At 35.4% G+C, this 26,220-nt stretch overlaps 1 protein-coding gene across 2 annotated transcripts in view; it reads right to left on the bottom strand.

Moving 5' to 3' along the window:
• HBS1L (HBS1 like translational GTPase) overlaps window positions 1–26,220 on the bottom strand; it is a 94,660-nt gene that overhangs the window by 17,874 nt on the left and 50,566 nt on the right. For both annotated transcript variants that reach the window (XM_003932461.4, XM_074397430.1), the window contains 11 exons: window positions 23,306–23,414; window positions 21,112–21,374; window positions 20,491–20,656; window positions 17,436–17,553; window positions 10,029–10,175; window positions 7,935–8,009; window positions 7,291–7,408; window positions 6,631–6,699; window positions 3,852–3,956; window positions 601–691; window positions 112–220 (listed from right to left, as the gene is read on the bottom strand). In XM_003932461.4, coding sequence (XP_003932510.2) covers window positions 112–220; window positions 601–691; window positions 3,852–3,956; window positions 6,631–6,699; window positions 7,291–7,408; window positions 7,935–8,009; window positions 10,029–10,175; window positions 17,436–17,553; window positions 20,491–20,656; window positions 21,112–21,374; window positions 23,306–23,414 — 1,370 coding nt within the window. The remainder of the gene's footprint in view (window positions 1–111; window positions 221–600; window positions 692–3,851; window positions 3,957–6,630; window positions 6,700–7,290; window positions 7,409–7,934; window positions 8,010–10,028; window positions 10,176–17,435; window positions 17,554–20,490; window positions 20,657–21,111; window positions 21,375–23,305; window positions 23,415–26,220) is intronic.

Below are 26,220 nucleotides of genomic sequence, written 5' to 3'. Positions count from 1 at the left end.
AAGATTTATCTTTCTTTAGTTCCTTTATCATTTACTTCCTAAAAGTAACGTTTAGGATAAAGTTACTTTGAATTTATAAAAATAGGAACAATAAAACATTTTGGAACTTACAGGAAATCCTTTAGTGATAGGAATTTCAATATTAAAGATGAGGATTCGGGCTCTGAAACGAGTGCAAGCTTTAATGGGTTCTTTGGGGCCGCAAAATACACAGCCAACACTGTAAGAACAACAAAAAGAGAAGAAAGGTAGTTGGCGGAGAAATTTACATCAAATAGAAAGACCTCAAAACCATTTACAAGGAAAGTAAAACAATTAAGTAAATTAGGGACTTTTTCTACATATTCCCTTCTGAGTTAAACCATGGCTTTAAACCTTACATCATTTTTATACATTAGAGCTTTCACTCGAAGCACATGCCAAGTATGTGCACTGACATGTATTAATTCAAATTTTAAGTAGGTTTGCTTACGTTTCCATAATTGTCTATTTTTGGTCAAATGAAATTCAAAATTGAACTAGTAGACTACAAAATATATGTGTTTAGAGGTGAGGTCCTATATGAAGACAACAGTTGCTTAAACTCATTTTCTCACTCACTTGATTTTGATGATATCCATCCCGACCAAAGTAAGACTAACATGATCGCCTGCTGCTGCCCAGTCGACAGGTTCATCATGCAGAGTGATTCCTGGAAATGAGTAAGAACCAAAGCATACAGTGAAACACCTCGATATCAAACCATAACAACCAACAGAGTTTGGCTGATTTGTGCTTCATCAGTCACTATTCATCATTTTCAATATGAATGGATTGAGAGTTAAGAAATATAACTGTAAGCGCTGAGGAAAACACACTTCCTCTAGAACTGATTCTCCTAGAATACCACCCTAAACATAAAGAGACTTGTATTTGCCCATAAAAGGCTGACTTCTGCTTATTTAATCAAGGTTTTTAAACTCATTGACACAACTGGTATATTCATTAAACAGGCCTCATTCAAATATTTGAATGTTATATTAATGGATACAGACAAACAGTTCAAATTATTCAAAATGACATAAAACATGGGACTGAAGAAGATGTCTAGCAGTATTTTCTTCTATTGAATTTTGCTTTTAATTAGACAAACACCTAAACAAGTAATCCTTGTTTTCCAAGTAACCTATGGGACATGTACACTAGGTAAGAATTTCAGACGGTCTTCTCAGCAGGCCTTTTAACTACTCCTGGCTTAAAAAGAACTTCTTCCCAGAGAAAGATCTGCGTACTAATGACTGGTTATATAAAAAGAAAAACATTAAGGAAATAGTGATAAGGAAATTTAAAAATGATCCTAGGTGTTGCTATATCTGGAGATATACATCTATTTACCTAGACATAGTCCTGAAGGTAGTCGTAGAGAGCAGTTCCCAAAAGCAACACTCAGCTACCTTATCCAAAGGCTTTTAAAATATATCTCGCGTTTTCTGATTTTATGAAATACATTTATGGATTAAGTTCCTTTCCACATTCTCTTCACAAAGAGATTGTGTAGGCCAACCACCGTGGATAGTTCTTGACTGACATGCTGACATGTTCTTAGTAAATTATAATCCATCCATATCTTTCTGAAAATGCTCATTTCCTATGCAGCAAGGAGAGTTTCTGACTTTTAGGGAGCTCAAGGATAACTTTAAGATCTCTGAGACAATCTAGAATTTTATGCAAAATGTCATGTTATGTGCACATGTGCATTAATTTGGGAAAAGAAGGCATAACTTTCTTCAAGTATCAGAGATTCTTCCTCCCAAACATGTTAGCAATTGTGGTATTAAGGAATGTTTGTTAAATATCAACTAACTAGATTTAGTTTTAAAATATAAATTTAGAATGACCCTGAGTTTTGCTATGAAATATGGAACTGAAAACAGAAGCTAAACATTTACATATAATAGAGATTGCCTTTGGCTTAAAAATTTGTAGAGGTTTCAGACTACAAGTATAAAATTTTCCAAAGGTACTTCTATTTTTGGTTCTTCTTTCCCTCAGTCAGGTTACACTATTCCACACCTAACAATTATCAAAATTAACTTTTTTCATGGAACAAACATTACAAAAAGAGGCTCTTTTTTAATACTCCATGAGTTTGACATGTTAATAAAGTAGAAATGGAATTTAGAATTTCTATTTGTTGGTAGTAGATTCAGTTAAGTTTTTCTTTTGGGACAGTACTGGCCAAAAAGCCACGGTAGTACCTAAAAATGTTTAGACAGAAGAGTGTATTCAAGAACCTAAAACCGAAGCAAAAGCAGTAAGGTGAGAAACTGAGAACTGAGAACTTGTCAGTTTAAGTTTAAAGACTGGCTCTCAAGGAGTAGGGTGGTTCTTCCCTGGGGCTTCTGATAAGACTTCTCTCTTAACAAACACTGATTAAAGATAATGCTTCCAGTTTCTCTGTGTGGAAAGTTTAAGAAGAATGGGGTAAAGAATGTGAGACTTTCAGAGGTGACTAAGGATTTTAGAGGTTACAAGGGAGTCAATCTTAAGGTCTGTGATAATTTTAGGATCATGTTTTAATTCATGGCACGATCATAAAAAAAAATTCTTGTTCTCAAAAATGATCATTAGCACACCAAAAACATAGTGTTTCAAAATTATTATAGCTCTTGTCACTTTATAAAACAAAAGCAGAGAGCTGTACTTGCACACAATGAACAGATCTATAGAAAATGACACTATTTTTAAAGTGCATGTTACTTTCTATCAAAACAGAAATTTCATGATCCCTAGTGGGCAGAAATAAAAATGGAAATAAGTGGTTTACATTCCCTTACTCATTTTTAAATGTAGGTTAAACCATGTAACTTCAATAGATATTCATTAATTTCTTACTTTTCAAGAAATCTTCTTTTAAAGACAGTATAATAATTCAAGCAAAATATACATTCAAATTTATAAATCAGTCAGGTACAACTCTAGATATGAACTATAAATTAAGAGTAACAGGGAAAAATACTAAAATTTAAAAAATTTTTATATTTCCAATAGGCTATGCTTCAGCTTAAAATGGTTACAAATAATGTTATTTTATAGTATAAAACAGATCTTCACAAGTCAGAGGCTTAGTTGGAAGCCAGATTAAAGAGGTATAGAATTATAAAGCTTTAGTCAAAATTTGGAAAATAATAATATACATAAATATACATGTAACATATAAAATGTATTCACATACATAAATATGTATGTATGTATGTATGTATTAGAAGACAAATAATTATCAGTCACTATAAAAAAAAATAGGTCTATGTGCAGAAACAGTGACTGTGGCAATTTACTAGTTCAATTTCTCCTTTCAACATTGGGTTTTTCTGCATTTGAATCTTACTTACATCTTCCTATAAAATAAACATAAATTTTTGGCATAAACATGGCCAAAGCCGTTAATTTATAGTTATTCTGAAATACACATTTCAAAGTAACAGACTGTAGCAGGCTGCTTTGCTACTGACTGGTTAGGCTCAGGCTGGGACTAGATGTAATTTCTGCTACAGAATATTATTCCAAATGTATCTGTGAGGTATCCATACATATCTAGTTAAATCCTAACCAGTCTACTCTAAACAGTGTCAAAAATAGAATGCTATCACAGTTAGAATGTGATATGTAAATATATATACATACACAGTCACAACAGAAAAAAATCGTTTAATGTTTTCACATTTTCATCTTCAACAGTTAGTATCATTTTGACAGTCAGTTACAATTTCAGTAAGACGTTACTTACTTTGGAGTGGTAACTGAACCACTTTTTAAAAATTTGCTGTCTCAACTTAAGGCTTATTTAGCAAAAGCATCTTGCAGATAAATACCTTTTACGGTACAAGTTTCATTAGGAGGCATTGCCAGTAGTCGGTCACCAGTTTGAATATAACCAGCTTCAATTTTACCAGTTACGCAAAATCCAGATCCCTGATCTGCAAAACACACCAAAATCTTATGATTCATACAGCAATGTTATCTGATGATTAATATTACTTAGTTCCTAAGTAGTTATATAAAACTAGTAGTTCAACGGACATTAAATAATCATCATTTCAGAGTTAACATCTCTACTAAATATGGTATATATTTTACTCTTTTTTGGAAATAAAAGTACTCATATTACAAAATTAGAGGTTCATTCCTTTCTCAAATATTTATTAAGAAACAATAAGTATTTGAGTACCAGACATTATACTAAACTCAGAGGATAAAAAAATAAAAATATAAGTCCTTGCCCATAAAGACATTATACTAGTAAAGAGAAAGATGAAAACAATTATATCGTCCTGAGACAAAACTATTTAAAATGTATGATAGAAACAGAAAGGTGTACCAAAGAATCCATGATGGTGAGAACAGAAATCTGGGCACTCTGAAGAAGGAATAAGTGTTTACTAGGTAGCTTGTATGTATGGGTAGGGAGAAAAGGGAAGGCATTGCTACCCCAGGAAACTGTATGCAAAGGCATAACCAAATAAAGGATGTGCTAAGAGCCATTTGTCACTCTTGGGGGCTGTGGGGAGGGGACCATACAGAATAATGAAGAAAAGGCAAGACAGGAGGCAACAGAGAAGGGCCTCACAAATCATACTTAGGGTTTAAATTTCATCCTGCAGTTAAGTAATAGGAAGCCAGCAAACATTGTGAGCGGAGGTATTTCTGTGTTAGAGTAGAAGCTGATACAAATGCACACACTTACTACAGAAAGGAATAAACTCAAGAATTTGGGAATAAAGAGTAACAAGTTTGGAAAGTGAAGAGTAATGACAGAAAGGGGAAACTCTGAGATGATGATGCATTAACTGTGAGATATGCAACTAAGGACAAGATCCCTTTTAGGCTTGGTCAATCTGAAGTGTCTATGAGACATACACATGCAGAAGTTGCATTCCATCCAGTGGGGACCAATCACACCACATTCCATGAGAATGGTACCCCCCAAAGAACAAACACTCCCAGGAGAGATGTACAATTGTGTGGAGAACGAGCAAAAGGTTTGGGTTAGAGATAGAGATTTGGAAAGCATCAAGATGCAGAAGGTAGAGAAACTCATGGGTGTCAGTTCAAAAGGAGCTTGCAGAGTAAAAAGAGGACTGAGGCAGCAGAACACTATTTAAGAGACAGAGAATGAGGAGCCCATAGAGAAGATACACAGAGGTCAGAGAACCAGGCAAGTTAACGGAAGAAAGCAGGTCACAGAAACCAAGGGAGGAAAGTTTCTAGGTGGATGTGGCTACCAGCATCAGAACCAATGCCAAATTCAAGTAAGATAGAATTGAAAGTGTGATTGACTTTGGCAACCAAGAGGTCATATTTCATGACCTCAGGAGGAACACACTCAGGAAAGCAGCGTAGGAAGAAGCCAGAAAGCAGCCTGAATGGGGAACAGGAAGTGAGAAAGTACAGTCAGCAAACACTGTTAATAAAAGAAAAGTAACCAGCTCTTGTATTCTTGATCAACAATGGGCATTCTGGAAACCATTAGCATATTTCCTCTATTACTAGAACACTGGAAGCTAATAATGATAATGATAAATTTCAATTTCATTGCATGGTTTTTTCAAAGCACATTCATTCATTCATTTTTTAATTCATATATTAAATGTATTATGTGCCAGGCACTGGGCTAGGGCTGCAAATATAGGTAAAGAAGAGATAGTACTTCCCTTCAAGGAGTTCATAATGTAAGTGGGATAAATAGCACAGAAAAAATTATAACGCTGCATGGAAGTGCAACGACAGAGGGTAGAGAGAATACAGAGGGATGCATCAGGGCACGTGCGCAGGTAAGCATGCCAGTTATCAGTTTACTGCTGCTCAGTTCTAGATCCACTCTGCATTGCCGACTCTGTGACAATGGAGATTTAGAGAACAAAGGACATCCTTACAGTTTTTATTATTCTAATAGATAAATCTTACATCCTTTTATTTATTGAGTTTTTACACTGTATTTCCATTTTAAAGTTTTCTATATAGGATCTTGCCTATATTAAGTTAGGTATATTCTTGGGCGTTTAATACATCACCTCTTCCAGCAGGTCTGAACCTGTTCTAAGCTGGTCCTTCCTCAGGCCTACCTATAAAGTTTCTGTATATCTTTTAGCTGCATTTTCCTCATAGTCAATAATTCTTTATATTACATTTCCCATTTCGCCTATGTGTATCTAACTCCTAATTGGACCCAGACAGCTACAGATGGGCAGGAAATGGACAAGTAAAGGGAAAGAACGACACGACAGGGAAGCGTGGGTAGACATGTGGCAATAATCACATCCGGTGTGGTTAAGAGACAATGAACAATCTAGTTGGCTGAACACCTTGAAAACTAAAGGAATCTAACGGTAGGAAAAAAACTATAAAGTTGGAAAGACAAAAGGTTTTCTTATGCTTGAAAGATGAGAAATGGTAAGCAAACTGAAGGTTTTCCTGGACAGGGAAGCTAAGTGACTAAAACTGTGCATTTTAAGATTGACAGTGAGCCTGACTTGGGCATGAAGAAGAGAGACTCTGAAGGCAACACACTGTCATAACTTAGTCTAGGAAAGGTCAGGAGGGAATGGGGAAATGGGGGCTCTACTGAAGAAGCACTGCAGAGGTAGCACTTACCTTTGAAAACATCAGATACACATAATCTAAAAGGCTTGTCAACAGATCGCTGGGGAGGCTTAAAGGAATCTGGAAAAAAATGCAAAAGGCAAGGTTCAATTTACAATTAATTTTTTGACTCACTTCAATAAACTCATTACAATCCCACTTCTCCTTGAAAATAACTTTTTATTATTCCTAACAGCAAATGAACTGTCACTAATATACACATGGAGCATCCGAATCCAAAATTCTGAAATGTGAAATACTCCAAAATCTGAAACTTTTTGAGCACCAATTTGATGCTCAAAGAAAATGCTCATTGGAACATTCTGAATTTCAGATTTTTGAATCTGGGCCGCTCAAATGGTAAGTATAATGTAAATATTCCAAAATCCAAAAAAATATAAAATCCAAACACTTCTAGTCCCAATGAATGTTAATCTCATTTAATTTCAACAATACTCTATGAGATATGTAAGGTAGGCACTAGCTTCATTCACTGAGGAAAACAGAGCTAACAGGTTAAGTATTGCACATGTGGACAAAACAGGCAACTTAGTTCCTCTGACTACAAATTCTATGCTTTTTCATACATGTGACTATCTCCCATAAAGAATTCTAAATAATAGTTAATACCAAGTTTATAATGCAGTAAAGCTAGAATAGCAGTATACTTACCAATTTGTTCTAATAAACACAGTCCTTTATACCATTTTGTGAGTTCACTTGAATGAGATCTTGTAATTAGATTTTCACCACTGAGACCACTTGTAGGAATAAAAGCTACGTCACTCTCCTATTAAAAAGATTGACTTATGAAACTTAACACATTTTTTAAAAACTTAAAAGATTCACCATTACCATAACTGTACCAAGTTTGCAAAACAACCACGTAGTTTTTAAAAGGTAATAGAAATCATAGAACTACAGCCCCAAAGTTATCTGATCCAGTAATTTTCAACTTTTTTGATTTTGGGAAACTTGCAAATTTATTCCAAAACATTGAAGCATTTGGTATTACATATGCCTGTTGGACAAATTCCTCCCTATCAATTTCCACATTCCTCTATGACCTCCCTAAACCTATACCAACTAATTTAATAGGTAGGATATAAGTATTTTGCTTATGTAAAAATAAACCCGAATGTTAAACATCTGCAATTTTCTAAGGTGAAATAATCCAAAGAATATATTATATACAGGATATTCAAGAGGAAATAAAGCAAAGAGAATTAAACAAATTTAATAAGAAAATCAAAGTATTAGTTTTCCCTCTCATGACTTAAGGAAAGTAATAACAAATAAATTTAAAATGATCTTACCTTGAAACCTGCTTGCTTAAGAAAGTGCCCAAGTTTTCCAGTAATCTCTTGAAATCTTTCTTGTTGCCAATTAACCTGATAAAGATCCAATTTGTTTTTAAAACTATGCTTCAGAACATGATACATAAAATTTAAATGTCTGCAATGAAATATAAATAATCGACTATATAAAATACAAATATAAAATCTGTTAAAATCAAAACACAGAATATCAGATCTTGACACTAATACAATTTAAAAGTAATTTTCCCTAAAAGAGAAACCCTAGAAATAAACCCCAGTACATTTAGAATTTTTTATATATGCTCAAAGTGATTTCAAGTCTAGGGTGGAAAAGTGAGTATTTTATTCCCTTTTGCTTGGACCAACTGTTAGAATAAAATAAAATTATTAGCACTCCCCTCGAGCCAAATAGACTCAAAAAGTATATGTAATATGAACTCTAGATAATGACATGCCACTGCAGTATTTAGGGGTCTGCAACTTACATGGAAATGCATGCCAAATAAATGGATTAATGGATGGATAAAGAAGTAGACAGAGAAACCAACATGTGATCAAGAGGTAGAGTCTTAGTAAATGGGTGTAATATGGGTGCTTACTGTAAAATTCTTTCAGCTTTTCTTTGTATTTGAAATTTTTCATGGTCAAATGCTGGGAAAAATCAAAAGTACATATACTAATAATACCACAAAGGAACTAATAGCAAATGTAGGTGAATCAGATCCCAGGGTAAGAAAATACCTAAGTAGGCTGGGTGCCGTGACCCACACCTATAATCCTAGTACTTTTGAGAGGCTGTGGCAAGAAGATAGCTTGATGCCAGGAGTTCCATTCCAGCCTGGGAAACACAGAGAGACACTATCGCTCCAAAAAAACTAAAAATTAGCAGGGCATGGTGGTACACACCTGTAGTCCCAGCTACTAGTGAGACTGGCATAGGAGGATTGCTTGAGCCCAGGAAATGAGGCTGCAGTAAGCTATGAAGGCACCACAGCACTCTAGCCGGGGCAACTGAGACTCCATCTCAAAAAAAGAAAATACATAAGTATAAAGACAGAAGTCAAAAGGAACTATTTATAAAGTTGAGTATGTATCCAAAACATACCATAAACAAAAAGTAAATAGCAAATTGGGAACTTTATCTAAGAGAGGATAGAGGGGTGATATCTTTAATAAATAAAGTACAAATTGATAAGAAAAAAATACAGTTCCAAAAATGAGCAAATTATATAAATAATTCTCAAAAGAAAAAACAAATTAAATATACAGAATATATTTACATACTAACATTCACGGAGGAGTAAATTTTTTTAAAAAAGAGGAATCATGTTTTATATATAAATTGGGAAAACAATTTTGTAATAACAGCAGTGTTGATAAGAGTTAAGGAAAGTAAATACACTGTATGTGCCAGGAGTAAATAACTAGAATTTTGCTCAAAGGCATTTTAATCATCAAATCTTAAAAGGTTCAGCAAATCTTAAAAGGTATATTCCCTTAGGCCCAGAAATTTCCATGGAATGAATCATTTCTAAATACACACAGAGGAAATGTTCAAAAGTAGATGTTTAATAAATTATATCTTTAAAATAGAATAGAGCCATTAAAACAGCACCCTCTTTATCCAAGGATTATTAATTACTTGGAAACATGCACAAGAAGACAAGAAAATTATCTTTTTTAAAAAGCAGAATAAAACAGATAACCCAATGTTATAAATAAAAAGATTATATTTAAAAATTGGATGAATATATGAAATGAAATGTTATAAGTTGCTGGGTGGGAAGGAGAAATGGAAATATAGGTTTATTTCTGATTTGTATACTTTCATTCCATTATAATAAACATGTATTATTTTATAATTTAAAACAATTTTTAAGTTTTAAAGATTAATTTTGAAAATAAGAAGACATTTTCTTGCTTAAAAATTACTAACATCTCATTTATTTATGATGAGAACAGAGAATTTATTTTTAAAAACATGGCAATGGACTAACAAAATACATACTAGTCACATTTGAGATCATCCATATGAGCAGAATAACATCTTAATTAGCATCTTAAACAAATCCTCGCAAAGCCCTTAAATACCTGATCCATTTTATTAACTGCAACTGCAAGCTGTGTCACTCCCAGAGAACGGACCAAGAGTCCATGCTCTCGTGTTTGTCCTCCAGTCTCAAATCCAGCTTCAAACTCTCCCCTGCTGGCATCTACAACTAAAACAGCTACATCCGCCTAAAAAAGAAAAATAATTGAAACCAGAAATAATATTTCAGCATTTTAATTCAAAGGACAGATTATTCAATTAATTATGTTAATCAGATTTTTAAAGGAAGACCCTAACTACCGCCACCAAAGCAAATCAAGCAAAAGACTCCCAAAGATGGATTAAATTTTAGGATAAAAAAGTCACCAAAAAATAATGACATAAAGAACAAGAAAAAATGTCCGTATTTGATTATATAACAATTAAAATATCTAAGCAAAGGAGGAAAAACAAACAAAATTAAAAACATAAGTAAACAGCAGCTGGGCACAGTGGCTCACACTTGTAATCCCAGCACTTTTGGAGGCTAAGGCAGGCAGATCATCTGAGGTCAGAAGTTTCAGACCAGCCTAGCCAATACTGTAAAACCCCATCTCTGCAAAAAATACAAAAATTAGCCACATGTGGTGGCACACACTGGTGATCCTAGCTACTTGGGAAGCTAAGGTATGAATATCACTTGAACCTGGGAGGCAGAGGTTGCAGTGAGCCAAGATGGAGCCACTGCACTCCAGCTTGGGCAACAGAACGAGACTCTGTCTCAAAAAACAAAAATAAGTAAACAAAGCGGGACAAACATTTGTAACATGTAAGGTAAAAGTTATAATCTCTATAGAGTCTTTACAAAAAAACAAAACAAAACAAAACAAAACAAAAAAACAGAAAACAAGAAGACATAGCTTTAAAGGATACACGCAAGCTATTTGCTAAAGAAATATAAATGGTCAACAAACATGAAAAAAATTCAAATTCAGTAGAAACCAAAACTTTTTAAAAATTAAATTAAAAACACATTGACATATTCCCCCACTCCTTTGCTAAAGATTTATAAGACAAAATTATTTGCTGTAAGCAAGAAGGACATTCTCAAATATCGCTGATGGGACTGTAGGTGCACAACCTTCCAGGGGGCATTTTCATGAAAAGTATCAAGAACTTAAAAATTATGAATATTTTACCTCCCATCAATTCTACCGCTAGGAATATATCCCAGAGAAGTAAGCATAGATTTACAAAGATATTCACCAGAATATTATTTAGAATGAAGAAAAACTGCAAATAAGTGAATTATCGAAAAGCAGTGTATTCATCCTCTACAGCTATTGAAAAAAAGCCTTGTATAACAAAGTTTTCTAACCTCTGTGGACCATCTTGCAAATCAGAAAGACATTTCTTTCAGACTCAAATTACACATCCCATAAAAGAAGCAAGCTAACCTTAGCTTAGCTCACTTTCTTTGTTAGCCTTATTGAAACCAACTTTACGGGTTCCCACTACTCTTTTGTGTTGATGCCACATCATGGGGATCCAGCCTTTTAAAATGTGCAACAGACAATTTGTGCAACCATAGGTGTTCCTCCTTTTCATTCTTATCAATTATTTCTGTCAATGCACTGTAGGGGCATTTTTTAAAGAACACTCTTTTGATTTTCTCTTTTACAGCCTTTGCTTTGTATGCATACCTGTTTGTCACAGAAAGCCACTTTTGCGTAATCCAGGAAACAATGACTACACCTGGCATTCCCCTCTTTAGCGATCTAGAGACTGTTAATGGTAATCACTTTCTCTCAGGGTCCTCTTATATTCCATCCACATCATTAAGTTCTCCTGCTTTCTGGTCAGAACAGAGTCCACAACAGCTTGTTTTTTTGTTGCTTCCCGAATGACTGTGCTGTCCAGTTTTTAAAGAATTTCAGCCGGGTGCAGTGGCTAACAACTGGAATCCCAGCACTTTGGGAGGCCAAAGCGGGCAGATCACGAGGTCAGGAGATCGAGATCATCCTGGCCAACGTAGTGAAACCCGTCTCTACTAAAATAAAATACAAAAATTAGCTGGACGTGGTGGTGCACACCTGTAGTCCCAGCTCCTTAGGAGGCTGAGGCAGGAGAATTGCTTGAACCCGGGAGGCGGAGGGTGCAGTGAGGCAGGAGAATTGCTTGAACCCGGGAGGCAGAGGGTGCAGTGAGTTGAGATCGCAACACTGCACTCCAGCCTGGCGTCTGGTGACAGAGCAAGACTCTGTCTCAAAAAAAAAAAAAATAATAATAATAATAATTTCACATGTAATATATAATCCTCACCATAAGGAAAACAAATGGTCATAAAATATGTCAAGAATGTCTCAGATACTTTCTTACAATAGAACATTACAATTTAAAGTGAAGTATCTGGCCGGGCTGGGTGGCTCACGCCTGTAATCCCAGCACTTTGGGAGGACGAGGTGGGCATATCACAAGGTTAGGAGTTCAAGACCAGCCTGACCAATATGATGAAACCCCGTCTCTACTAAAAATACAAAAATTAGCCAGGCGTGGTAGCACGCACCTGTAGTCCTAGCTTCTCAGGAGACAGGAGAATTGCTTGAACCCAGGAGGTGGAGGTTGCAGTGAGCCAAGATCGCACCACTGCACTCCAACTTGGGAGACAGAGCAAGACTCCTTCTCAAAAATAAATAAAAATAAATAAATAAATTGAAGTACCATCCATGTACTTTGTCTGGTGGGGCAATTTACACTATTCCCGTTTCCTTTTACTTGTACCTAAATACTCCTGCTTTGTCTCTACTCTTAAGTGCAGTCTTCACTTCCAATCCTTCATATTTTATAAAGCTGAACACCAATTTCCTCAATGAGATCCAGCTCTTTTGATCAAGGATTCTTAGATAAGAGTACAAATTGGAGCAATCAGTTTGAAAATTGGCTCTTTCACATATACTTGTAGTCAGTAACTGTTCTCCACATCTCAAGCAAGATGTCTAACCTGTCTGGGTTATCAATGTACTTACTTCACAGAAACACTTGGGGATAAATATAGTTTATATAAAACATTCAGACTGAACTTCAAGTCCTACTCTCAGTAATTGAAAATCTTTTTCTCATTAGGTTTTCATATAACTGTAAAACTCTATTTACCTTCTTAGGTTAAAATGTGAAATTTATTGAATTGGTATTAAGACGCCTAAGGCCACAAACATTCTATCTAATCTTCCTATTACGATCGCCAAAAAAATTACTGGGTAATTTCTGTATTATTATTATTTCTAGGCAATAGCTCTTGTCTTTGGGAATCCAAATGCCTACTACACGTTTTCAAGGAAGCCTCTGAAGATCAAGGAGGATAAAGTGCTCTCTCCTCACAATGTGTATCTTCTCTGTTCTTCCTGGAGTGCAACTGTTAGGCTTTCATCTTTCACATCTCATCTTCTACACTGTGATTTCCCTGAGGCGAGGGAGATGCTTTGTATGTTTTGTGTTCCCAAAGCCTACTGCAATATTTTGCACACTGGGAAAGTTTCTTAACATCTTTGAGTCTCTTTATTTGTTACATAATGGAATTCAATTAGATGATCTCTAAAATCCTTGTCTACCATAATTCCAGAAAGAGTTGGAAATAAATGATTTTTGGTTTTGAGGCAGGGTCTCACTCCCTTCACTCACAGCTCACTGCAGCCTCAACTTCCCCAGCTCAGGTGATTCTCCCACTTCTGCTTCCTGAGTAAGTGAGACTACAGGAACCTGCCACCAAACCCAGCTAACTTTTTTGTATGTTAGTAGAGATAAGGTTTTGCCATGTTGCCCAGGCTTGTCCTGAACTCCTGGGTTCAACTGATCTGCCCACCTCAGCCTCCCAAAGTGCTGGGATTACAGGCATGAGCCTCCACACCTGGGCCTGGAATAAACAATCTTTATAATAACTATGGCTCTAAGGTCCTAGAATTCAAAAGCATTTTTACTATAACTACTTGTTCTGGTGTTTGTCTCTTCCATTAAACTATCAGTGCTTTGTAGACATTGTATTCCCAGACTGCTTACCACAGTGCTTGCTACATAGCCAGCATTCAAAAAGTAATCACTCAATGAAAAAAAAAGAAAAAGACTTGCAGACACACACACACACACACACACACACACACACACACACACACACACATATAAAGAAAAATCAAAACTATATTGTATTCTTTGGTAGATGCACTGAGAAGTACAGTTTCCTTCAGTATCAGTGAGGGATTGGTTCCAGACCTTCCAACCCCCACAGATATCAAAATATCTGAATGCTTAAGTCCCTTATACAAAAGGGGTAGTCTTTGCATATAGCCTATACACTTCCCCTCGCACACTTTAAATTATCTCTAGATTATGTATAATGCCTAATACAATGCTTACACATGACTTCACTTGACTTGCATAGATTCAACACAGTACTCAGCATGCAGCAAATTCAAATTTTGCTTTTTGGAACTTTGCGGAATTCCACCCCTTCCCCAAATATTTTTATCCACAGTTGACTGAATCCACAAACGCAGAACCAATGTATATGGAGGGATGATTGCATACTAATTTAAAATGGTGATAATATATACTTCATAGAGTTGTTATAAAGATTATATTAAACTAAATGCATATAACACCTACTATAGCGTCCGGCCCATATTCGATACTCAGTTAACAGTGATAATTACTTTATTTCAATCTTTTATCACATTCAGCCCATGAATCTTGAATTAATATTCTAAAATTACATATTAACTTTCTAAAATGGAATCAAATAATTTCTCATTTATCTTCACATATAATATATTCATACAATATCCTTTTTGGTTGACAAATGTTTATCTTAAAATTCTCTTTTTGGCTGGGCACAGTGGCTCACAACTGTAATCCCAACAGTTTGGGAGGCTGAGGTGGGAGGATTGCTTGAGCCCAGGATTTTAAGGCCGGCCTCGGCAATACAATGAGATCCCGCCTCTACAAAAAATTTAAAAATTAGCCAGGCATGGTGGCACAGGCCTGCAGGCCTAGCTACTCAGGAGGCTAGGGTGACAGGATCACTTGAGTCCAGGAGGTTGCAGATGCAGGGACTGGTGATTGTGCCACTGCACTCCAGCCTGGGCTACAGAGTGAGACTCTGCCTCAAAAAATTACTCTTGCCGGGCGTGGTGGCTCAAGCCTGTAATCCCAGCACTTTGGGAGGCCGAGGCGGGTGGATCACAAGATGAAGAGATGGAGACCATCCTGGTCAACATGGTGAAATCCCATCTCTACTAAAAATACAAAAAACGAGCTGGGCATGGTGGCACGTGCCTGTAATCCCAGCGACTCAGGAGGCTGAGGCAGGAGAATTGCCTGAACCCAGGAGGCAGAAGTTGCAGTGAGCCGAGATGGCGCCATTGCACTCCAGCCTGGGTAACAAGAGCGAAACTCAGTCTAAAAAAAAAAAAATTACTCTTTTAATGAGTGGAACCCAGAAAATGGTTAATTGCTTGAAGTCACACTTTTGCCGTGTTACAGAACCAAGTTATTTTAACTCTTCCTGTTTTCCAGTAATCATCCATTATGAAAGAAATCAATGCCCTATATCTGCAGTGCTATTTTCATTGCTTTAATCACTTAGAGTTACTGTGATGTGCAGCACAATGATGTTTTGGTCAACCATGGACCTCATATACAATGGTAGTCCCACATTAAAATTACAATAGAGCTGAAAAACTCCCATTGCCTAATGATGTCGTAGCTGCCACAATGTCACAGCACCATGTATTACTCATGTATCTGTGATGCTATTGGTATAAACAAATCTACTGTGCTGCCAATTATATAAAAGAATATGGCATATGCAATTATGTACAGTAGTTTATAACAATAATAACTATGATAGTGGTTTATGTACTATTTTTCACTTTGTAATTATTTTAAAATATATTCCTTGCATTTATTAAAAAATAAGTTAACTGTAAAACAGCCTCAAGCAGGTCCTTCAGGAGGTATCCAGAAGAAGGCATTGTTATCATAGGAGATGGCAGCTTCATGCACGTTATTGCCCCTGAAGACCTTCCAGTGGGACAAGACGTGGAGGTGGAAGACAGTGACATTGATGATCCTGATCCTGTGTAGGCCTAGGCTAATGTGTGTATTTGTGTCTTTGCTTTTCACAAAAAAAAGAAAATTTAAAAAGCTTATGGGATAAGGCTATACAGAAAGAAAATATTTTCGTACAGCTGTACAATATGTTTTTGCTTTAAACTAAGTGTTATAAGAGAGTCAGAAAGTTTAAAAAATTTAAAGTTTATAAAGTAAAAAAAGCCACAGTAAGCTAAGGTTAATTTATTATGAAAGAAAAATATATTCTTAAATAAATTTAGTGTCGCCTGAGTATACAGTGTTTGTAAGGTACACAGTAGTGTGCAGTAATGTCCTAGGCCTTCACATTCACTCACCACTCACTCACCAAATCATCCAGAGCAACTTCCAGTCCCACAAGCTCAATTCATGGTAAACGCCCTATACAGGTGGAGCATCTATTATCTTTTATGCCCTATTTTTTCTGTACCTTTTCTATAATATGCTTAGATCAGTTTAGATACACAATTTCCACTGTGTTACAACTGCTTACAGTATTCAATACAGTAATATGTTAAACATGATTGTAGCCTTGAAGCTATAGGCTCCAAGTAGTCTAGGTGTATAATAGCTGTTACCATCTAGGTTTGTGTAAATTACAGTATGTCCACAAATACTGAAGTTGCCTAACAACTGACTTCTCAGAACATATCCTTATCATTAAGAGATGCATGACTGCAAATTATATTTGATTTTTTGTAGCATTCTTATTAAGAATCATGTAATTTACAAATTGAATGCTTTTTAATACTATAAAGGAATTAAATAAACCACTGGGTGAAAATACCCAAGCTTCATTATTTCTGCATAAATAAGCTCTTTAAAAAGATTTCTGAATAATTAAGTCCTGTATCTTTTTAAAAGATATCTTTTAAAAGACATAAGGTCAAAAGACCTTATGTCTTTTCAATATATTGAAAGACTTAAGGCAGATTTTATGATAAAGAAATTCATAGCTTTTTTTTTTTTTTTAAAGATGGCGTTTCACCATGTTGGTCAGGCTAGTCTTGAACTCCTGACCTCAGGTGATCCACCTGCCTTAGCCTCCAAAGTGCTTGGATTACAGGCGTGTGCCATCGCACCTGGCCAGAAATTCATAGCTTTTATACATTTTGTTTCTTTCTAAGAAATTTAACAAGATTTTACAAAGTACAGGTAAAAAGATCATGAAAAATACAATACTGCTGTTTTCTTGTTCAAACTTGAGAAAGGTTAAAACTTTCCATTTTAAAATATTTTAAAAGTTAAAATCCTAGAATTGTAACCTCAGCATCAGGAAATTTTATAAAATACAATCAGTACACTATCATGAAGAAAATATCAGTTACCTGGGCTGCTCCTGTAATCATATTTGGAATAAAGTCCTTATGGCCTGGAGCATCCATTAATGTAATAACTTTGGTTGTGGTTTCAAACTTGGTCATACCAACATCCATGGTTACTCCCCTTAAACAAAACATAAAATGGTTAGAATGTACTATGTAAATAGTGCTATAGAGTAAATTAATAATAGTCTACATGCCCATCTAAATTCTTAGGTAAAAATGGAAATTTTATTTATAGACCATTATTTCTGAATAATTAAATTATCGATCAGGGCTGGAATGTCTGGTATCATAGAAGTACATTGATATGGCTTTAACATGAAGTTGTGTTTGCAGTAAGAGCTCAATAAAAATGACAGTTATACCCTCTTACCTTACTTTTTTTTGTAAGAAATAGTGTAAATTGTGAACAACGAAAGATACATGGGGACAACTCTAAATGGGGGAAAAATACTGCACATGAGAAAAGATAAATGAAAAATTACCATTACCAAGAGGTAATTTTCTTCATGTTCTATGCTTATGCTTCACTAGTTATAGAAATGAGCTTCTAAAACTTTCATTTGCAAGGCTGGTCAGTATATTACATATTGAGAAAACATGAGATATCAAAGCAGATGCTTAATTTTTAAGAAACGGAGAGACATGAACAGCAGACTGCTTTTTATTCTATTTAATTCTTCTTGGAGATCAACACAGTGCCTTTTTTCAGCCACAAAAAATGTAGATTAAGATTAGTGAAATGCTTGGGATTAGAAGTTTTTCAAATGTCACATTTGTTTGGATTTGAAATATTTGCATATACGTAATGAGATATCTCAGGAATGGGACCCAAGTCTAAACACAAAATTCATTTATGTTTCATATGCACATTATATACATAGCCTGGAGGGTATCTTATGAAACATTTTCAATCGTTTTGTGTGACCTGTCATATGAGATCAGATGTAGAATGTTCCACTTGTGATGTCATGTCAGCACTCAAAAAGTTTCAGATTTTTGAGCATTTTGAATTTCAGATTTTCAGATTAGGGATGCTCAGCTTGTATAAGAAAGCCTACGGAAGGTCTAGTCATTCTAGGCCTCAGAAATTTAGACGGGGAAATCATGCAGGCAATAAACGAGGTCTGCCCCCAAATCATCCAAAGTAATGAATAATAATACTCCCTTTTACTACCGAAAGAGTAGAACAATTAGAATAACAAACCATAGGTTTGCCCTAGCAATAAAGTAACTGTGGGTCTCCTTAGTCAAGACATTTGAGTTTAACCTGAAAGCATGGGCCATCCAACTTTGACAAAGTGATGCTTAATTCTCTTTAATAATTCCCAATAATCCAAGGATCACGGGCACCTTCAGAATAATGGTGAACTAAGACATTCTGAGATCCTCTGTAGACTGACCTAAGTATACGCTGCTGACCCAGCTCTGATTTCAATTTGTAACCCTAAGGATATGTAATGTCATTGCAACTCAAAGGATAGGAAATTTACTCATTTCTGTTCTTCAGTATCTGAAAAGAACAGGGGATTTACAAATATTTAACATGGTGGGATAAGCAACATATTACATTTTGTAAATGCTCTTAAGGAACATATGGTGGTGAACTAAAACTCCCATTATGTACCTGAAAGCATCTGCTATCTACGGAATGAAGAAATATTGTAAAACTTATATCATGCTGAGCAATAAAGAATTACCGGCAGCAAAAATATGAAAACCAATCAATAGATACATTATCAAAAAAGCTAAAATGACTGACCATTGTAGGATTCAAATCAATTAGTTCACTTGCCAGCTCAACTAAGATACTAAGTAAATTCAAGTGAACCATTCTAACTTAAAATTATACTGTTGTCAATGTCTTTACCTACTTATTAGATAATGCAAAGAAAACTAAAAAGCTACATACTTTAATAATGTGCTTGTTAAACTGACAGGTGAAAATTATTTAGGCTTCTAATATTGTATCATATACAATTCCATTGTTTTCCATAATTGGCAACCGTCCAGCTAATTTTTCTTACTAGGATAGAAAACAGGTCTGTGATACTATATAGAATTAAAGATACCCACAAAGAAGAGAAAACATTATGATACAAATTCCGCTTTACCAGAAGAGGTAACAAATACTGTGACCTGCTTTACAGAACATTATCTTATATATTTTAATGGAGACTATGCAAGACTGCAAGAAAATACACATTTAAAAGGCATGAAAATCCAGATATATTCTCCAATAATCAGACTGAAGACATCAGGGAACACAGTTTAATCTCCTTGTTAAGACTTTCACAGGACTTGGTTTGTAAAGAGTTATTATTTTGACACAGTTGATATATCTGCCATGACATTATCAAGGTGTCCTTTGGCTCTCCCACCCTAACGTGATATATACTGTCACTCTAAAAATACTTCTAAAGAAATACTATTCTTTGGCCAGAGTATATTAGTAGCTGCACATTCCTATTAGAATCTCCCCAAAATTAGCACTCAACACAGTAACAGAGAAAGAGAAGTAACTGACTGCATTATAGCTACAGAATTACTGGTTTGCTGACATCTCATGAAAACAGAACATATAAAGTATAAAAATGAACTGTTTAGTAATTTGAATTTGCTGGTTACTTAGATTCTAGACAAAAGAGGTTTTACTACAGTTACATTTCCTTTGTAAGCTGACATGAAATTAAAAGTCTTACTCATAATTTTAATTCAAAATCAAGACAATTTGACATAAACTAAGGAAGTGACAACTGAAACTTATCCCATAGAATAATTAGCTTATGATTTTTACTGGTTTTTTTTCTGCATGGCTTTTGTTTTACTTTGTTTCTGATAAACATTCTTTTAATCTATTTCCATAAAGTTCAGAGGAGTAAAAACAGTATGTAGCTTACAGCAAAAAAAATCAAAATATTTCCCTGATATTTAAAAGCTATTTTCTAAAAATAGTCTCTAAAGTATTTCATATGTTTTACAAATTTGAGACATATTACACACTTATTTTAGAAGACTGTATGACTTCAAACTGAAAATTGTGAAATATAGTGACTACCTTTCCCTTTCTTCGCCAGTCTCATCCAAGACCCATGCATATGCAAACGAAGCTTTGCCAGCCTTTTTAGACTCCTGTTCATACTTATGCATAGTTCTTTTGTTTACATTACCCAGAAGATAAAGCATATGGCCCATCAGAGTACTTTTCCCAGCATCAACATGACCTAAAGAAAATTGATTCAGGATTAATACCAGGTATATTTCCAGACGTTCACATTGAGGCATTGCATAAATATATAACTCAGTATTTCATGTCAGTGGTTTACAGTAACAATACGAATATTTATCAAATGACAGTTAAAACATCTAAATAGAAAAAAAAAAAAGAGCATGTCTCTTTACAGAGGGGGTAAGTTTCTCAGATTTTTGGAAATTAAAATTGTCAACAAGACATGCCAATTTCAAAATGTTCACAAAACGAAAAATCCCACAACCAAGTGTAGTGACTTCTTCGGTAACAGCATTCTCTCCTCAGGTGACTAGAAAGCATTATGAGGTCACGCCTCCTTGCTTTCTGTCCATTCCACCTATGGAGAAACTCAGAATTTCCATGCAGCCATAAAACAGTGGGCAGGCTAAGGCATGGAGGCTGACGATCCAGAGGGACAAAGGGCATTACCAATGACCACTAAGTTGAGGAGCTGCTTCCCTCCTTGTCGCTTCTCCAGTTCCACCTTCACGTCTATTTGCTGTCTCAGCTTGCCAGACTTTTTCACTGACACTGGGGCTGAACTCTGCTCTTCTGATGCTTGAATCATGTGGGGTGGATTAGCAGATTTAGAAGCAGTCTCAAGAACATCAGAAGAAGCAATGCTGACATCTTCACTGGGCGGTCCCTTTTGAGGTGTGTGGAAACTATGACCATTTTCTTCAGAAGTTACTCTACAGAAGGCAGATAGGAAAAAAGCATTTTAAACCAATTCAACTGATGTTCTATGTCAGAAGGGCAGAAAAACTGTTTCTTCATAATTCTTTATACTCCAGACCAAAAATAATCTCTGCTAAGTAGCTAGAGTCTGTTAAGGTGGAAATGATAAGTAGCTAGACTCAAACCACACAAATACAGATGTGGAAGATCCCAAGAGAAAAACAGTGTACCAAAAAATGAAGGTAAGAAGAAAATATCTTAAAAAGTAACTAAAATTCAAAATCTAAGTCCACAGCCTTGGCCATAAAATCCATCCTATCAAAATCAATGGTATAAAGGGGATATTTTGTAAAAATGGCGCCAAATGTATTACTGCAGTAGAACTAGTATTAAAATATAGTTTTACCTCAACTCATCCTTCCAACATGATAAACTTATGATCCTTTTTACTATCTCCCTTAGGGGAGATATCTCTAAATGACTACATTTTGTAAACATTTTCGACAGTGGAGCTTTAATTAATTAATTCAACAAACATTTGATTTACTAAAAACTACAATATATACTAGGTACTGATGTTGAAAAGAAAATGACATAGAAATGAAAAAGCTAACTACCACTCCCAAAAGATTACAATCTAGTGAGGAACTCAGATATGCAAAGGAGAAACAAGACTATCCAGCTTAACTTATTCTTTCCTTGAAAGAATATAAAATCCTTAGAAAAATAAATTGTGTATTCTATGTATTTTCTCTCTCTCCTTCGATGGAAAAATCCCATAATAGAATTAAATGGCACTCAAGAATAAGGACAAAAAGAGCAATTATGATTCTGATAACCCAACCCTAATTCAGAAGGAAAAAAGACATACATGAAGATTTTTGAGACTGAATCAGAATTCTAAATTATTTTAACAGGCTAAAGTTACTCATGATATAAATTAAATGTTTTATTCATCCAATCATTTAATTAATGTATACTGAATGCCTTCTGTGTCTTAGATAAGGAGTCCTTTCCTTTACTGACTTTGAAATCTATAAAATCCAAAAATTGAACTAGGTGATGATTAACATTCTTCCCAACCAAAACCCATCATACCTCACTAATTTAGATAAAAGAATATCGTAAGGGAAAAAAATAAGGCTCCTGAGTTTGTTTCATAAAAGATATAATTTTGGAAAAGGGAGAAAAAAAAGAAAAAACTATATAAAAATCTATTGTTTATAGTAAAAACCTATTGTTTATATTTGATAACAATGTTTCTTTATCAATTTAGCAGACAAAATACATATAATTTATAAGTAACAGCTTTATTGAACAACTGAAAATTCTGAACTTAAAAATTAATGGCTTCAAAGCAACTCACTTCCCTTGTCTTTAAGAACTGGAAGGATTCTAGAGACTGTGATGAGAACAAACATGAGCTACCAAGGTATGGTGATTTCCATTTTCACAAGATATTTCAAATTCCAGATGTGTTTCATATCATCTGTCTTTGCCACAATGATCCAATTCATTCAATATGAAAATTCAAAAGAGTTTAAAAATATGTCAGTCATTAAAAAATTTAACTAATGATTCCATGATTTGCTGACTCACTCTTAAGTCTGGTTACCCGTGCCACCTAGTGGTATAAGAATTCCCCATCTGACAGTGCTAGGTTTCACTAAATCAGATTTTTTTTTATGTTAAAGTAGCTATAAAATATTTATGTGAGAAAATTGACAGTGAGGTAGGATAAGTAATACACCTACATAGGCCAGAATCAAGCCTAATTTCTCCTTTTGCCTTTTGTACTATGTTATACTTAGGATATATGATACTTCAATACTAATGACACATTATGCAAAATTGAAAGTCTCTTTCTTACAGACTAATAGGAGACAATACGTGAGGTTGGGGGTGGACATGGGGGCGGGGGTGAGGGAGGTACTCAAAGTCTTACCCAGGCACTTCAAATCCCATAGTTTGCTTCTTTCCAGATACTGTCATTTTAGCAACTTTTGGCACAATTTCAGATTCACTTCGAGATGACTGGGAAGCTACTGGTTTTCCTAATTAAGGAGTAAAATGTAAAAGGCCAATTAATTAATTTCTTTAGTAATATACAGAAATCTATTACATATTATTTTAAATTATAGATTATAATTTTCACAGAATTCATGTCTTTATAAACATACTATCTTTTCTCGAAAAAATTTAGTGAGATATTAACGCTGAAAGAAATTCTGTCACTTTAATCTAGGAAATCCCCTATTGTCAGGACTCTACTATGCTTAACCTCCACCAAATCTCTTCCTAATTTTGAACTGACTGTTAAGTTTCAGTATGAAGAGGTCACAAGGTAGTTTCTACACTGAGCCTTGTTCTGACATTATACCTAGACCCTGTATCTCCCTTTGCTACCACGCCCTTTCACAATACTAAAATTGTTTGGTCAGTTAGCAGATGGCTAAACTATTTTTAATCCTGTGAAATTATGAACTGATGAACAAGTTGAGAGTCTGCTGAATTACGCTGGAATATTGTATATATTTCACTTGCACACACACTAGACTTACTAAAATACTGATCTCTACAAAGAACCTGGGGAAAGAGGTTAATGTAGAAAAAATAAATTAAGAACATGGGGGAATTGGCCAGGCATGGTGGCAAGTGCCTATAGTCCCCGCTACTTGAGAGGCTAAGGTGGAAGGTGGTTTGAGCCCAGGAGTTTAAGGTTGTAGTGAGCTACAATCACACCACTGCACTCCACCCTGGGTGACAAAGCAAGACACCATCTCTTAAAAAAAAAAAAAAAAAAAAAAAAAAAAAAAAAAAAAAAAAAAAAAAAAAAAACAAGGAAGAGAATAAATTATGAGCTACATCAATTTTTTTTGCATTTGATCCCTACATAATTCATTCAACTTTTAAAAATTTATCTTTATAATTTTCAGAAAGAATGTCATCAGGATTGGATCCACATAAAACTATGGAAACTACGTGAGCTACATTGGTAAATACATATGCAGAAACCACAAACAATTAAGAAAAGATTGTTAATCTTTTAAAGTTAATGTATAAAAATCATTTAAAATATTTGCTATTTGCCTACTATGTACCAGGCACTATGCTGGAAATGTGATGGTGAAGAACAGACATAACATTTGCTCTAAGAGAGATGACATTCTAGTGGGGAAAACATACTAAATGATTTTTTTAAAGTACAATTAAATCTGTTATTAGTGTTATAAAGAATTCATATATGGTGCCATAACATTTGATGATAGGGCAAATGACTTACAGAGCTTCTCTAGGAAAGTGAGAAATGGAGCTATGATGGGGAAAATGAATCGAAATTATAATAACTAGCAACAGAAAGGAGGAGCATTCCAAGCAAAAAGAGAAGCTTGTAAAATGGCCCTTTTGTAGGAGGAAGCACAGTTCTTCAGAGGGAATGAGAGCAGAAGGGGAGCTACATGAAGCTAGAGAGATGGGCAGGGCCAGCCAGTGCAGGGCCTTTAGGCCATACCAAAGATCCTAATGCTTATTCTAACAAAGACCGAAGTTACCAAAATGAGATAAGCAAAAGTAAGGGGAAGTGGGAAGAGAGAAGAAAGGATGAAGTAAAGGGACATCTGAAAATAAACAGTTTAGGGATGGGAATTTTTGAGATTGAGACATATTAGGAATTTGGACCTAGTAGCTGAGATTTCCAAATGACAATGAAGGTCAAATAGGCAGTTGAACATGTTGGTCAACCTCAAAGGAGAGGTCTGAGCTGCATCAGCACATAATCAGTAATTGAACACATAGACACAAGCAAGAGCACCAAGGGAGAGAGCACCGAGTAAGAAGAGAAGTGGTCCTAGGAAGCCTTGAAAGAACTCTAGCATTTAATGCCAAGATAGTGGACAATATGCCTACAAAAAGGTGAAGGAGAGCAAGGAAGGGTGGTACCAAGGAAGCTAAGGGAAGAGAGTGTTTGATGGAGTTGGCATCACTGGGATCTGGGGCTCTGGGCCAGTCAACTGAATGAAGAAAAACATTCACTGGTGACATGATCACTTTTGATAAAAGTCATTGGTAGAGTTAGCAAGAGCAGCTGAAAGTAGTGGGAAAAGTAAAAGCCAAACTAGGTTAAAAAATATAAGGTGAGAGGGCCGGGCGCGGTGGCTCAAGCCTGTAATCCCAGCACTTTGGGAGGCCGAGGCGGGTGGATCACGAGGTCGTGAGAACGAGACCATCCTGGTCAACATGGTGAAACCCCGTCTCTACTAAAAATACAAAAAACTAGCTGGGCGTGGTGGCGCGTGCCTGTAATCCCAGCTACTCAGGAGGCTGAGGGAGGAGAATTGCCTGAGCCCAGGAGGCGGAGGTTGCGGTGAGCGGAGATCGCGCCATTGCACTCCAGCCTGGGTAACAAGAGCGAAACTCCGTCTCAAAAAGAAAAAAAAAAAAATAAGGTGAGAAAACGAAGGCATGTTCACTACTTCTCATCTGTAATTTCAAAATCCAAAAGCACTGAAATGTTAAAGTTTTGGGTTATGTTATTTTAATAACTCACTTGGAAGCAAAATCTGATATGGATGACATAAGGCTATTTACCTACAGCACTTATTGATCCTACTTAAAGTGACAAGCCACATACCTCAGGGCAGAAATAGCAATGCGTCTGATTACAGGGAACTGCTCCACAATTCACTGGGACTATTATACTACAGATGGCACGTACATGGTAATGTTTTTCTAAACACAAAATATTCCAAATTCTGAATCTAATCTGACCCCAAGGGCTTTAGGGATTGCATATGTATGAAAATGATTCTTTAATAAGTTTGTCTGGAAAGGGAATAACATGGCAGAATAGCAGTAGAAGGG

This window comes from Saimiri boliviensis, chromosome 4, assembly GCF_048565385.1.
Source record: "Saimiri boliviensis isolate mSaiBol1 chromosome 4, mSaiBol1.pri, whole genome shotgun sequence".
NCBI lineage: Eukaryota > Metazoa > Chordata > Mammalia > Primates > Cebidae > Saimiri > Saimiri boliviensis.
Note: the sequence above shows the minus strand (reverse complement) of the source record. Positions and strands in the feature narration are given on the sequence as shown.